This window comes from Ranitomeya imitator, chromosome 8 (assembly GCF_032444005.1).
Source record: "Ranitomeya imitator isolate aRanImi1 chromosome 8, aRanImi1.pri, whole genome shotgun sequence".
Classification (NCBI taxonomy): Eukaryota; Metazoa; Chordata; class Amphibia; order Anura; family Dendrobatidae; genus Ranitomeya; species Ranitomeya imitator.
Window position 1 is genome coordinate 165,636,141 of NC_091289.1, and position 12,872 is coordinate 165,649,012.

The 12,872-nt window shown below is 46.3% G+C and overlaps 1 protein-coding gene across 1 annotated transcript; it reads right to left on the reverse strand.

The window, feature by feature from the left end:
• Positions 1-4,004: 4,004 nt before the first annotated feature.
• ARPC5 (actin related protein 2/3 complex subunit 5) lies at positions 4,005-12,062 on the reverse strand. The gene is made up of 4 exons (XM_069737759.1): positions 11,830-12,062; positions 8,911-8,982; positions 7,253-7,429; positions 4,005-6,551 (listed from the first exon to the last, which is right to left on the reverse strand). The coding sequence occupies exons 1-4, from the start codon at positions 11,968-11,970 to the stop codon at positions 6,489-6,491; spliced, it is 453 nt and encodes a 150-aa protein (XP_069593860.1). The 5' UTR covers positions 11,971-12,062; the 3' UTR covers positions 4,005-6,488.
• Between the last annotated feature and the right edge of the window lie 810 nt (positions 12,063-12,872).

The window sequence follows — 12,872 nt, forward strand, 5'->3', positions numbered from 1 at the left end:
GACCAGTATTAGGGCCTATGGGCCATTTTCGACACAGACGTGAGGTCCATGTGGAAAAATTGCACTAATCTGGTCAGATTAATGGACCAAACTAGTGCTTGTAAATACAATCCAAGAACAAAAAAAAGAGCATAAGTAAATTAAAAAAATAGTAATAGTACATGTAAATAACAAAAAGGCACTTTGTTAACACGATTGTGATTAAAAAAAAAATCAAAGTCATCCCACCGCGACAAGGTGAACCCAATCGGGACGGCCTCACCTGTCTCTAGTATTAAAACCTCACCTTGTGTCAGCGTTGCCCCCCATTTTGAGATAGTCTTTTTATTCTATATAGCTTCCCCCAGACAGGTGCCCTTAGGTTGGGTGACACAAGGTGAGGTTTTAATACTAGAGACAGGATAGGACCTACCCAAGCGGGTTCACCTTGTCGTGGTTTGTTGGCTTTTACCCTATATTATTTACATGCACTATTATTACTATTTACTTACATACTACAGGGTATATACTAATTTTGCATTTTTTCCAAGGGTTTTGACGGTGAAATCGCCAGTGTGTACGTGCGCCTACACATTGCATGTATACCAGCTTATGCTCTGGCTCATTTCTTTGGTTTTGTAGTGCTTGTAAATAGCAGGCAGCGTCCGTTTCTGCTTACTATGTGGCACATGGAGCCAGTTACTCGACAATTTGTAACTTGACTGATCCAGAAAGTTCAGCGATCATCTGTACTTACCCTAAGAACTCCCTGAGACGAGCGTTTGAGAAATCGTTCAAGTTTCATCCAGAAAACTCAAGACGATTTTTTTTTCTAATTTTCATTCGTGTGCCCAATTTTTATGTCCGTGCGCAATCCGTTTTCATACATCTAAATTTAAAAAAAATGTACACAATTAAATACAGTTCCTTATAATAGAAATGTATCTGCAAAACTTCGATGCACCTCGGATGTTCTGTGTGGGATCCCTTTATGTGCACCGTGGACTTAGAGCGTCATCCGAGACTCTGAATAGTGCACGGTACTATTGCGTACTGGTGATCCATCAAAAAAGTCAGAGCCATATTAGTGTCTGATCAAAATGGACGATATTTATGTAAACCTGCCCAATGAGGGAGGTCTTGACCATATTATGGCCATTTTTTGGTGGGATTTAACCATCCCTATCAGGGCAGGTACACACGTGCGGATTTTATTTTCCGTCTGAGAAAATCGGATCAATTATGCAATTGATACTCTCATCAAATTCAATATGAACAGATTCCATCAGATGAGAACATTGAGTAAAAATTGTCTCCATCCCGTCAGTGGAAATCGGACTGCACTCAGATGTCATTCAAGTGCAGTCCGATGGTTTCCGCGGACTTATTGACTTGCATGGCCGAGTGCGATCTGAATTTAGAATTAAAATTCAGGCATTGCTGCGATTTTATCCTCAGAGACGGATTTTATCCTGGGACTAGTATTGGTCTGAGTGCGATCCGATGTTTTGTCAGATCGCACTCAGGCCAGAAATACACTCGTCTGCACGAGCCCTAAATCCGACAGTAATGACGGTAAGTACGATGAAAACATGAGGATGAGTCAAAAACGGCAACTATTCCCAACTTGCAATGTAACATTACACTTCTTAAAAGCTCGTTCTATATTCCCAGAGAATTCATATAAATAATAAATTCGCTAATGGCATCACCGGTAAGAGGAAAGAACTGCTGCAGATAAGACGCTGATCTCACGGGGAAGGATTTGGCTGGAGATGAATCACTTTGCTATTTTCAGTTGACAGCAAAGTTGCAAACATTATTTTTGGAAGTTTAAAAGGAACCAGATCTGTACCGAACCACGACTATTGTGTTATATGGCGATCGCCGTGCTCTGATAAGCTCTATTATATTGCACACTATGGGTATCTTATAAAAATTAAGTTTTAATCCTTTCCTCGTCATATACAAATGTGGCAGGACTAGACCGGACAGCAGCGCTTCCCCCCCAGACTAGTCCTGCCTCCGATCACACCTACCTGTGCATGACTGACATCCTTCATACATTCGCCGTCATGGTAGGACCACCGGCTGGTTGCATCCATGTGTGAGATTTCCAATATTTCTACCATCCATTTTATTGTGCTTGGGGGGTCTGCAAATATGAAAATGGAGCTTCTGCTACTTCTCCCTCATCTTCTGCAGTTCTCAGCGAAACGTTACTGTAAATCGTATTTCTGTTTCTTGTCCTTAGCCTTCATCTACTCCATGGCTTTACACAGATTCAGCACAAAGACCAATGTTAACCTATGTGCTGATCCATATATGCAACTATACAAGGGCAATAAACGGCAGGCGGTACACGGACAAGCGCAATAAATGGCAGGCGGTACACAGACAAGCGCAATAAACGGCAGGCGGTACACGGACAAGCACAATAAATGGCAGGCGGTACACGGACAAGCACAATAAACTGCAGGCGGTACACGGACAAGCGCAATAAACGGCAGGCGGTACACGGACAAGCGCAATAAACGGCAGGCGGTACACGGACAAGCGCAATAAACGGCAGGCGGTACACGGACAAGCGCAATAAACGGCAGGCGTTACATGGACAAGGGCAATAAACGGCAGGCGGTACACGGACATGCGCAATAAATGGCAGGCGGTACACAGACAAGTGCACGGAGCAGCGCTATATGGACAAGTGAATGGAGATGCGCATGGACCCAGTCATGTCCACAATTTAGGCACTGGTTTGATACTGAGCCGGGTTTTAGGTGGAATTACTCTTAGTCTACAATTTTCTACACAATACAGTGACAAACATATTTTCACTATATGGTATGTTCCCAAAAAGGAGAACATAGCCCACTCTTATTTCATAGGCAAATTCAGCAGCAAGAAAGCCAAGGATGTGGAAACATTTCCTTCCCTTTCCCCTTAAGTGCAAGACGTTATGGAGAAATCCCATTGCATTATAGCAATCTATCACCACCGCTTAATTATTGCTTAATAATGGCAGTGAGGGTGTGTGTTTTCATTTGAAGATTATAATTAAATACAGTTTTGTAGGCATGCACCCATCACTTTATTATAAAGATTTATCAAGCAGGGATTTCTCACCAAAGGGGCTTTTTGCTGCATAGGGCACCACATGAGACATGGTGGCATCCTGAGATCTACAGTCCCAGAGTATGTACAAAGGTAGTGAGGTGCACGGATGACCACTGCTCCATTCCCGAGCTGCAGCAACAGGATCTGTAGGGTCCCAACCTTTGGACCACCCAGCAAGTTATTAAGTGGAGAATTACCAGCAATGTGCTATTCAGCCCTATAGGCATTGCTTAATGTTCTGCATGGCGCCTCTTCTGCAGCACCACTTTGTGTGTGCTGTGACATTTCTTTTCCGGTGCATTTACCTTTTTCCTTACATCATTCCTTTGCTGTAATATTGTAGTGTGGATTATCCCTACCATTTTTGTGCAACCATCAGATTGTGATCCCGTGATTTTGGTGGTTGCAGCCGACATTAATCTAATACATTGCACCACCCCACCTTGATTGGCACAAGATTGAGTGATGGCTATCAGTATTTAGTACTTATGGTCTCTACACATCATTGCTATAATCCCAGTGTCTTTTACAAGGGCTGATGTCCAATCTTTCCACTCATTCCCACCTTATGGGACCACTCAGACTTGATACTTCCTAGCTCCTTATAACCACCCTTCAAGGTTCAGCTGCATCTACTTTGCAGGATAATCATGGACACACGTTGTTAAAAAAAAATCGTTTTCGGCGGTGCATCATCCTGTGTACACAGGAGTCGTGCTGCCGAGAGCTAAGACAGCCTATGCTCACAGAGCGATCTGAGTGCGCATCGTTTGCTTTGGTCCGCCTGAATAAACAGGCATTGAAACGACCGCCGGCCGGTCCGGCTAAATGGACAAACATTAAACCAACCACAGTTGGTTTACAGCTATATAATACTTTGGTGTAATACATAATAACAAACACAAACATTATTAATCCAAATCAATATTTAATTTGTAAAAAAAAACCAAAACAAACAAACATAGCAAAGATTAATTACGTCAGTGCTTTGGGTCCTTCAATGCAAGTGTCAACATTAAAGACCCCTCTGGCAAATATAGGATTAAGGCTTCAAACCCTGATTGGGTGGTTGTAAAGGTGCGTTCCCGCTTTGTTAGCCATCTGCTGATCCATGAAATTACTGGGCGAGTCCCATCGTATTGTCTGCGCTGCAGAGAAAGAGGGATCTGAACCGCCCAGAACGACTCCATGGACCCCTGTGCCAGCATCAGCCATGAAGCCCTTCAACCACGAGCCTGTCGGAGAGAGAGGCAGAGACCATAACGCCGAATCTGCCCTTGGGTACTTTCAGATTGTCAAAAAACACCAACATGTGAGGTTTCGTTGTACAATGCACAGCTGTTTATAGAAATCCATTTTACAGAAGCGGCGGGGTGCGATACCTAGAGACGCGCCGACTCGCCAGCTGAGCCACTATGGCGCCAGTTACAGCGCTATCGGGGGGAATGAGTATAGCGGTCCATGCCGGCAACCAACAGATGGAGTGACAAAGCCCAGCCCATTAGTATATGGTACTATTGTAATTTTGGGTTTCTGATTATATTTCTATGTTAAAAAAAAAATATATATATAAAAAAAACACATAACATACAACAGTACTATATAGAGCTGCCTTCCCGAAGTTGGGACTTAAAGGGGATATCCGAATTTGGAAATCACTTATTTTTTTTCTTACTTAAAGGCATGTATTTTTCTCCCACCCCCCTCAAAAAAAAAAAAAAAAAAATATGTTTGCATTTGTGCTTTATGAAAAATGTTGCCCCGTTTGCCTTCTATGTTGCACTGTCTTTTGCTGGCTGCAGAATGGGTAAACTGAGAATCCGGCAGTGAGCGAGGTTCTGATGGTTTTATGGGAGTCTTGTGTCTTTTTTCAGAGCTCCCGCTGTCCATATCAAAGCTGAATGTGCAGGAAAAAAAAAATGTATAGAAGCAAAAACTGTGCAAAATATTTTAATTAAACCACAATGGAAAAATTATTTTTTAGCCCCACAAATATGCATTTAAATAAGAAAAATTAATGTTCCCGGTGGGGGGACAACCTCTTTTAAGGCCCATTTCTCAATCCAGCTATTAAGAGTCAGCTCCGAGACACAGTTCTACGGTGGTTTGGTCCATGGGCAATGCCAAGACAGACTTATAATGCCATACCCTTTGTATAAAATGACTCATCGAATGCTGGATTAAAAGAAAAAAAAAAAAACACACCCATCAAGGCCACCAGTAGATATCTATTAAAATTGTGCATGGCTCACAGAAAGCTTGTGTGGACTCAAAACTGGCTGGCATCTTCAGGTCACCATGAGAATCTAATTTTGGCTATAACTAGTGATGAGCGAATGTGCTCGGATAAGGCGTTATCTCAGCATGCTCCGATGCTAACCGAGTGACTTTAGCGTGCTCGGAAAATATATTCGAGTCCCCGCGGCTGCATATTTTGTGGCTTTAGACAGACGCAACACATGCAGGGATTGCCTGTTTGATAGACAATTCCTGCATATGTTGCAGCTGTCGAATAGCCATGAGACATGAAGCCGCGGGGACTTGAATATATTATTCGTGCACAATGCAAAAAGTAGGGTGCCAGATACTACCCCCGATCCATCCCCTGCTAAATTTGCTCCCTGAATGCATTAAAAAAAAGGTTCACATACACTTCTTATTATCCTAGTTTAGCCCAGAAAATTCTCATCTCTGCGATGGGCAGATGACGGACCCTGCAGACCCCACGTAAGTTGGTTTAGCAAAGGAACCCAAGGAGCCACAGCAGCAGAGCGAATTTTTTACTATATAATTTATCCCTTTTTTACACCTAGAACCTGAGGGAGTTATTGGTCACAAAATCCAGACTCTGCCAGCACGGCGCCGACAGGGTCCAAGATCGGTCTCTGGACACTGATCCATGATATAAAAGCCTTAAGATTGCAGAAACGCCACTCCTGAGAGAATCATCCTAATGGTGGTGAAGGTGTGGCAGCAGCAGGAATGATGGGAAGGGGGTTCAGCCGGCTGCGTAGAGCCCAGCTGCAAGGATTAGCCCTGAACAAAAAAAAAAAAAACGAGGTTATAAGGCGCAATACGATTCAACTTTGGCGCAGACAAGACTGCAGCCTGTAGAAATGGGAAGGGTGACGGCTATTCGACAGAGCCCAGCTCAAGGAGGGCAGGGTACGCTGATAACTTAACACGCACTGCACTCACAGCACATTCTCACATGATCTGCGGACTTCAAAACTGGAGAAAGAAAGAAAAGCTGAAGAAGAAAACAAAAAAGGAGGAGAGAAATGTCGGCATCAATAAAGTAATGGATGGGGGTTCGGGGGCTGCAGTGAGACTGCAGCTCAGAGTTTTGGTCTTGGCACCAGTTCTTCCATCTATCGTAACCAGATGAACATTCAGACGGTCTTCCTGGCAGTCAGTACCCGGACTATAGAGCCCACGCCACCTACCGCCAAAGCCTGCGGAGAAGATAAAGATTACACTCAGAGGATGAAGAGACGTGTCACCTAGGCTGGGGGAAGACGGCAATACGGGTCGGCTAACAAAGATCACTATGTCACTGCTACAATCGCAGTGCAATGCAAAGGACCATAACAAGTTGCAAAAAAAATAAAAAAAAACAAGAACATACTTTGCTGTATTTTTTGCAACTTGCTTGATTTGGTACCTAGGAGTCGCCATTCCCTTGCATTGCGATTTATCAGTGACACATTGCGACCTTTGGCTGCACAACCGGTGTACAGCCTAAGTCACTGCAGGATAATAGCGTTCTGACACCGTGCGGCGTTAGACCCCCACTGCTGGGAGAAAATGAACTTTATCCCCCCTCCCCAGCAGAATGCAGCTACCAGTGGTAGGGGTGGTTGTAACCAGGGCTGTGGAGTCGGTAAGCCAAACCTCTGACTCCGACTCCTTAATTTCCATGACACCGACTCCACGGCCCTGGTTGTAACCGCGACACCGGTCACGAATGATGCCCGGCTCTACTGCTGGTGGCCAGTAAGTTCGCTCGGCCCCCTTCTCCATACTCATGAACAATAGTCACAATGTGATTACATCTCATCATTTGGGGCTTAGGACGTCCGTGACATGCTCCACTGTAGAGCCACACGCACAGACACTTTTGGGACATGTCAGCATAGCCTTAGCGTGTGCTTACCTTCTCATGCCACTGCAATAGCACAGCACTGCTGTTGTCGGACGGGCTCTCGAAGCCTTTATAGATGTATTTCATTAGCAGGTCCACGCTGTTCTTATCCAGAGACTGAACGGCCTTCTCTATCTCGTTGGATTTAAAGGAGATGAGAACTTTCAGCACCAGACTCTCTGCCCGATCCTGAAAAAGGAACACGACCACTGATGAGACTGCAATCTGACTGCAAAGTTATATGAGACCTTGAAATGAATTGAAAAAAACACAAAAACCTAGGTGTCCGTCCGCACAACTAAGTCGCTTATGCAAACATTACGGCTGAGAAAAAGGGGACAACATTCTCCTCTTGGTCCCGATCATCTCCAGATGGGAAAACAGGATATCATTTACAGTGATGACGCCTGCTGACATGGTCGACCCAGCTTCAGATGTGAGCTGAACGATCAGTAATAGATCAGTGCACGTAGGCTGTCATACTTCTCAGCAGCACAGTTTACACAGGACGATGTGCTGCCGAGAATGACGATTATTTGTGCAAATCAAAAGATCATCTCAACCGCCGAATGAGTGTTTTGCTTGTTTGTCGGCTGATTGTCGGCTCTGTAGACTGTTGTAGTATTAATTCCTAAGAACCAGATAATCGCACAGTGTAAATGGACCACAACACATCTGGAAAAAGTAGCGTAATCAGATTCATACCCCCACTATGCAACAGATTCTGCTGACCCCACTGCAGTTCTCACATAATTAAAGGTACCGTCACACTGAACGATATCGTTAACGATATCATTGCTTTTTGTGACGTAGCAACGATATCGTTAACTAAATTGTTCTGTGTGACAGCGACCAACGATCAGCCCACTGCTGGGAGATCGTTGGTCGCTGGGGAAAGTCCAGAACTTTATTTTGTCGCTGTATCTCCCGCTGACATCGCTGAATTGGCGTGTGTGACGCCGATTCAGCGATGTCGTCACTGGTAACCAGGGTAAACATCGGGTTACTAAGCGCAGGGCCGCGCTTAGTAACCCGATGTTTACCCTGGTTACCGTTGTAAATGTAAAAAAACAAACACTACATACTTACATTCCCCGTGTCTGGTCATGTCCCTCGCCTTCAGCTTCCCGCACTGACTGGTGAGCGCCGGCCAGCCGTAAAGCAAAGCACAGCGGTGACGTCACCGCTGTACTTTACGGCCGGCGCTCAGTCAGTGCTGGAAGCTGAAGGCGAGGGACCTGACCAGACACCGGGAATGTAAGTATGTAGTGTTTGTTTTTTTACATTTACAACGGTAACCAGGGTAAACATCGGGTTACTAAGCGTGGCCCTGCGCTTAGTAACCCAATATTTACCCTGGTTACCCGGGGACTTCAGGATCGTTGGTCGCTGGAGAGCGGTCTGTGTGACAGCTCTCCAGCGACCACACAACGACGCTGCAGCGATTGACATCGTTGTCGGTATCGCTGCAGCGTCGCTTAGTGTGACGGTACCTTTACACAGAACAGATCTAAAAATATTATTTTTCTTCTACTTTCACAGTAGTGTACATTGCTGTGGACGTGTGGTGTCAGCAGCGAGTACATTTACCCTTTTGGTGCATTTATGTCATCTGATGAAGGACTTTGATATGGAAACCTCCTGTAAATAAATATCATTTAGGATCTTACCTTAGCCGATTGATTTTTTGTATTAATTGGTGGATTCTTCAGCGCAGCCTGCAGAGCGCCCATCATGTTCCCTGTACTTAGGAGTTAAGGAAATCATAAAACGAGAACACAAGAGAACGAGAACTGGTTTCCATCTGAACAATCATGGATGTGAAGAGGAGGCTGACTTATGCATCCAAAATGGATGCAACACATACCCCATGTACACATGAATACACAAACCATGTCCTTAAAGGGGTCGCCCAGTAGTTTTATATTGATGGTCTATCCTTAAGATAGAGCATCAATATCAGATTCAGCAGGGGTGCGACACCCGGCAAGTGCCGGTCAGATGTGATAAGTTGTGGAGATGCACAACACAGCTCCGTCACCACTCAAAACTTATCTGATTCTATGATTAGAGATATAAGCAATTTTTAGCCATATTTATACCCCCTGGTGAGCCTATTTTATGCATGTAACAGCCCCTCAGTTAAATACCCATTCACAGACCATTACTCTGAGCTGTGGAACCCTGGATCACAGTCCCGGCGCCCTGGATCACAGTCCGGCTACCCTGGATCGATATAGTCAAAATAAATATATCTGCAGACTGCCCATTATCACTAATAGCAATATTGACGGTATATGTGATATATTCATTTATCTGATACTCCGGTAGAAATCTCAAGAAGGGGATATATCCGACATCTGCAGAGGGGGATACATGGATGAGGGCAGCAGACCGATTCCTTGTGGCATGGGAAGAGGACATCGTAGACGGACCAGAAGCCCATGCCAACTGCAGCAGGGAATCCACCTAACCTGGGTCACTTACTGCCCCGTCTATAACCTTTACCCATTGACCTGGCATACAGGTGTCCTCAATGCTTAGGGCGGAGTGGAGGTGCCCGACGGTGGCTTATCGCCCATGAAAACAATGGGTTGGGCATCTCAGATTTCAAAATCCGTCATTGGGAAGACTCGTCAGGAGCCCCTTACATGGCTGACTAGTCCCGCATAAACTAGCAGGCTCGGTAACTGTGCACGGCTCCATCTAGACTCCATGTCAGCAGATATTCACTGTAGGGCCCAACAATGCTAAACGTGCCTTAAATTTCCACCTTCCCCAAGTCTCAGGATCCCACTTCCTGCATTCCTAACCTACAAGCAAGCCCCGGCTTGTGACCGCGCACTGCCTGATAACACGCGACGTGTAATAGCCCAGGTGTGTACACAGCGCCAAACACTCCCGAAACAGCAGAAAGGTCCCAATCTGCGCCCTCCCTGTAATGCTACAAGGCGTCCTCATCCACGATGCTGCACAGGGGGCGACACATAATGCTGGAATGGTCACTTATCTGACCCTTGGCCATTCATAAATAAGGGATAGAATAATTCCCCCAAAGAACGCACACTCTGCACATAGAGGGAGGCCTGTCTACAGGGCAGTGAGTCTTTTTGCAGTCTATGCGATTGCAGATAAACATCCTGCACTCCACAGGAGGGAATATTTACCTGCACTGACACATTGTAGCAAACTATTAACGCTGCAGATGAGAAAGACTTTGCCTAGACTAGATACAACAGTATCCAGCAGTCTCTCAGTTGCGGCTTCTATGGGGTCGGTTTTGTGTTTTCTAACCTCTGGACACTCACAAACGTTTCCATTCACTGACAGCAGACACAAAATGAAGAATTTTTTTCAGTCCAATTGCACAACTTTTGCTTGAAAAAAAAAAATGGGGTTCATTGGTCACCACTTTCATTCTACCACTCATAGGCCTATACAAAATGGACATAAAGAAACATTATACTACCCATCACTTACCTATCCAGTCTGCAGGGGTCACTGGCCCTACTGCAGAAATGACATCACATCCATCGTCTATGTGAGCGCTGCAGACAATCGCTGGCCTTGGTGGAGTTATTTGCATATGACACAAGATTGCAAGGCCAGTGACTAGCTGCAGTGGTCACATCAATGATGTATGACATATGCAGGCCCAGCCAGGAGCATCTTTAGTGGATTGTTGTTTATCACTCCCCCCCCCCCCCCCCAAGTGGATAATTGGGGTGTAGTATGAAACCGGGGGGGGGGGGGGGTGGAATCACCTGCGGATGTTGTTGGTAATCCAGGGAGAATCTGGATGTGTAAAGTGCAGGTTTTGCTGCAGATCTGTGTGTGAGGTTTAATAATAAATCATCCATTATTTCCATAACACCCGCCTCAACAATGTCAGTGCACACAGGAAGGAAAAGAAGCAGAAGTAGAAGGTGGCGACACGCAGGTTCCTCTTTATATAAAATCCATATAAGTGCACTACAATTACACCTACACAACCAGCAGCGCACAAATGCAGCAGAGTCCAATGAGTCATGGAGCTCCTGTGTCTCTGCATCAGTACTATAACAGACACAGCTCTGCTGCATTTGCTATGGCGCCCAGGTTCTGCTGCGTCCGTCACAGCGCCGAGCCCTGCTGCGTCCGTCACAGCGCCACCGGGCTCTGCTGCGTCCGTCACAGCGCCACCGGGCTCTGCTGCGTCCGTCACAGCGCCACCGGGCTCTGCTGCGTCCGTCACAGCGCCACCGGGCTCTGCTGCGTCCGTCACGGCGCCACCGGGCCCTGCTGCATTTGCTACGGTGCCTGCGCTCTGCTGCGTCCGTCACGGCGCCCCCATATGTGTCACTAATGTATTAGTATACAGGCTAAATAAGCGTGTAGATAGATAGATAGATAGATAGATAGATAGATAGATAGATAGATAGATAGATATAGAGAGAGAGAAATATATAACCCACACACATACACACATACATACACACATACATACATACATACATACATACACAGCTCGCTGCTCTGCCCCAGCATTGCTGTGCATTCCCGGGCACGGACACCGCACACACCTGTACACAGGTACACACTGAAGGATATCCCCGGATGGCGCCGTCCACCTCTACCTCGTCCGGTCCTTGCTGCCCTTCTCCCGCCTCCTCCTCGTCCACGAACTTGTTCTCATCGTACTCGTCCACATCCACCCTGCGGAAGCGGGCGGAATCCGTGTTCTTCGCCATCCTGTACCGGAGCGCCGGGCGGCAGGAGCAGCAGCAGGCAGGGAGCGGCCGGCTCAGTGCGCAGGCGCAGCGGCTTCCGCTCTGACCGCCGGCTTCCTGTAGTGACTGTAGCGCTGTGGCGGCCGCTCGGGGAGGCGGCGGCCGCTCGGGGAGGCGGAGGCCGGAGGAGGAGACCGTCAGCGGGCAGGGCGGGCGGAGAGCGGCTCCTGACATGTATGAAAGCTGCATGTAATGAGCTGTCTGCAGCTTCAATGCCGCCATTGTGCTATGTGTATAATATGCGTAGACCGTTATATTACACAGTTTACATATTGGACTATTTTGACGACCTTTGAGAGGAAACAAAAAAAAATGGAAAAAAAGTGTCCTGGAAATATATTGGCTGAAAACGGAGTCTTCTGGGCCGAGACCACATCCGTCTAGTTCCCTTTTGAAGCAGGACTTGTTCCAAAAATGCAGCACCGTTTAGGACTGGCAGTAACCGCAGATACAGTACCTGCTAATGTGAATTCCGACCAGTCAGCGAAACAACGCTCCAGACCCCAGTATACACCCCCAGTCTGTACACAGCTCTCAGCAGGCCCCTTTATATACAGACCCTGGTGCCTCATATGTATACACAGTGTCGGCGTGACAAGGGCCCACCAATAACATTGACTTTGGGGGCCCACTTTTCACCTGCATGCAAACATTACACTGCCCTCATTCACAAATTTACCTATATCTCTATATAATAATAAACTGGGCAGTTTGGTTAATGAATGATGAGATGATGCTTTTTCTGTACAGAGAGAATCAAGTGAATTATGCTAAGTACTGCCCATATACTGGGGTTGGGGGCCCAAATCTACACGGGCCCACCGTGGGATTCCCCTGTTACCCTGCGGGCCAGTCCGAGCCTG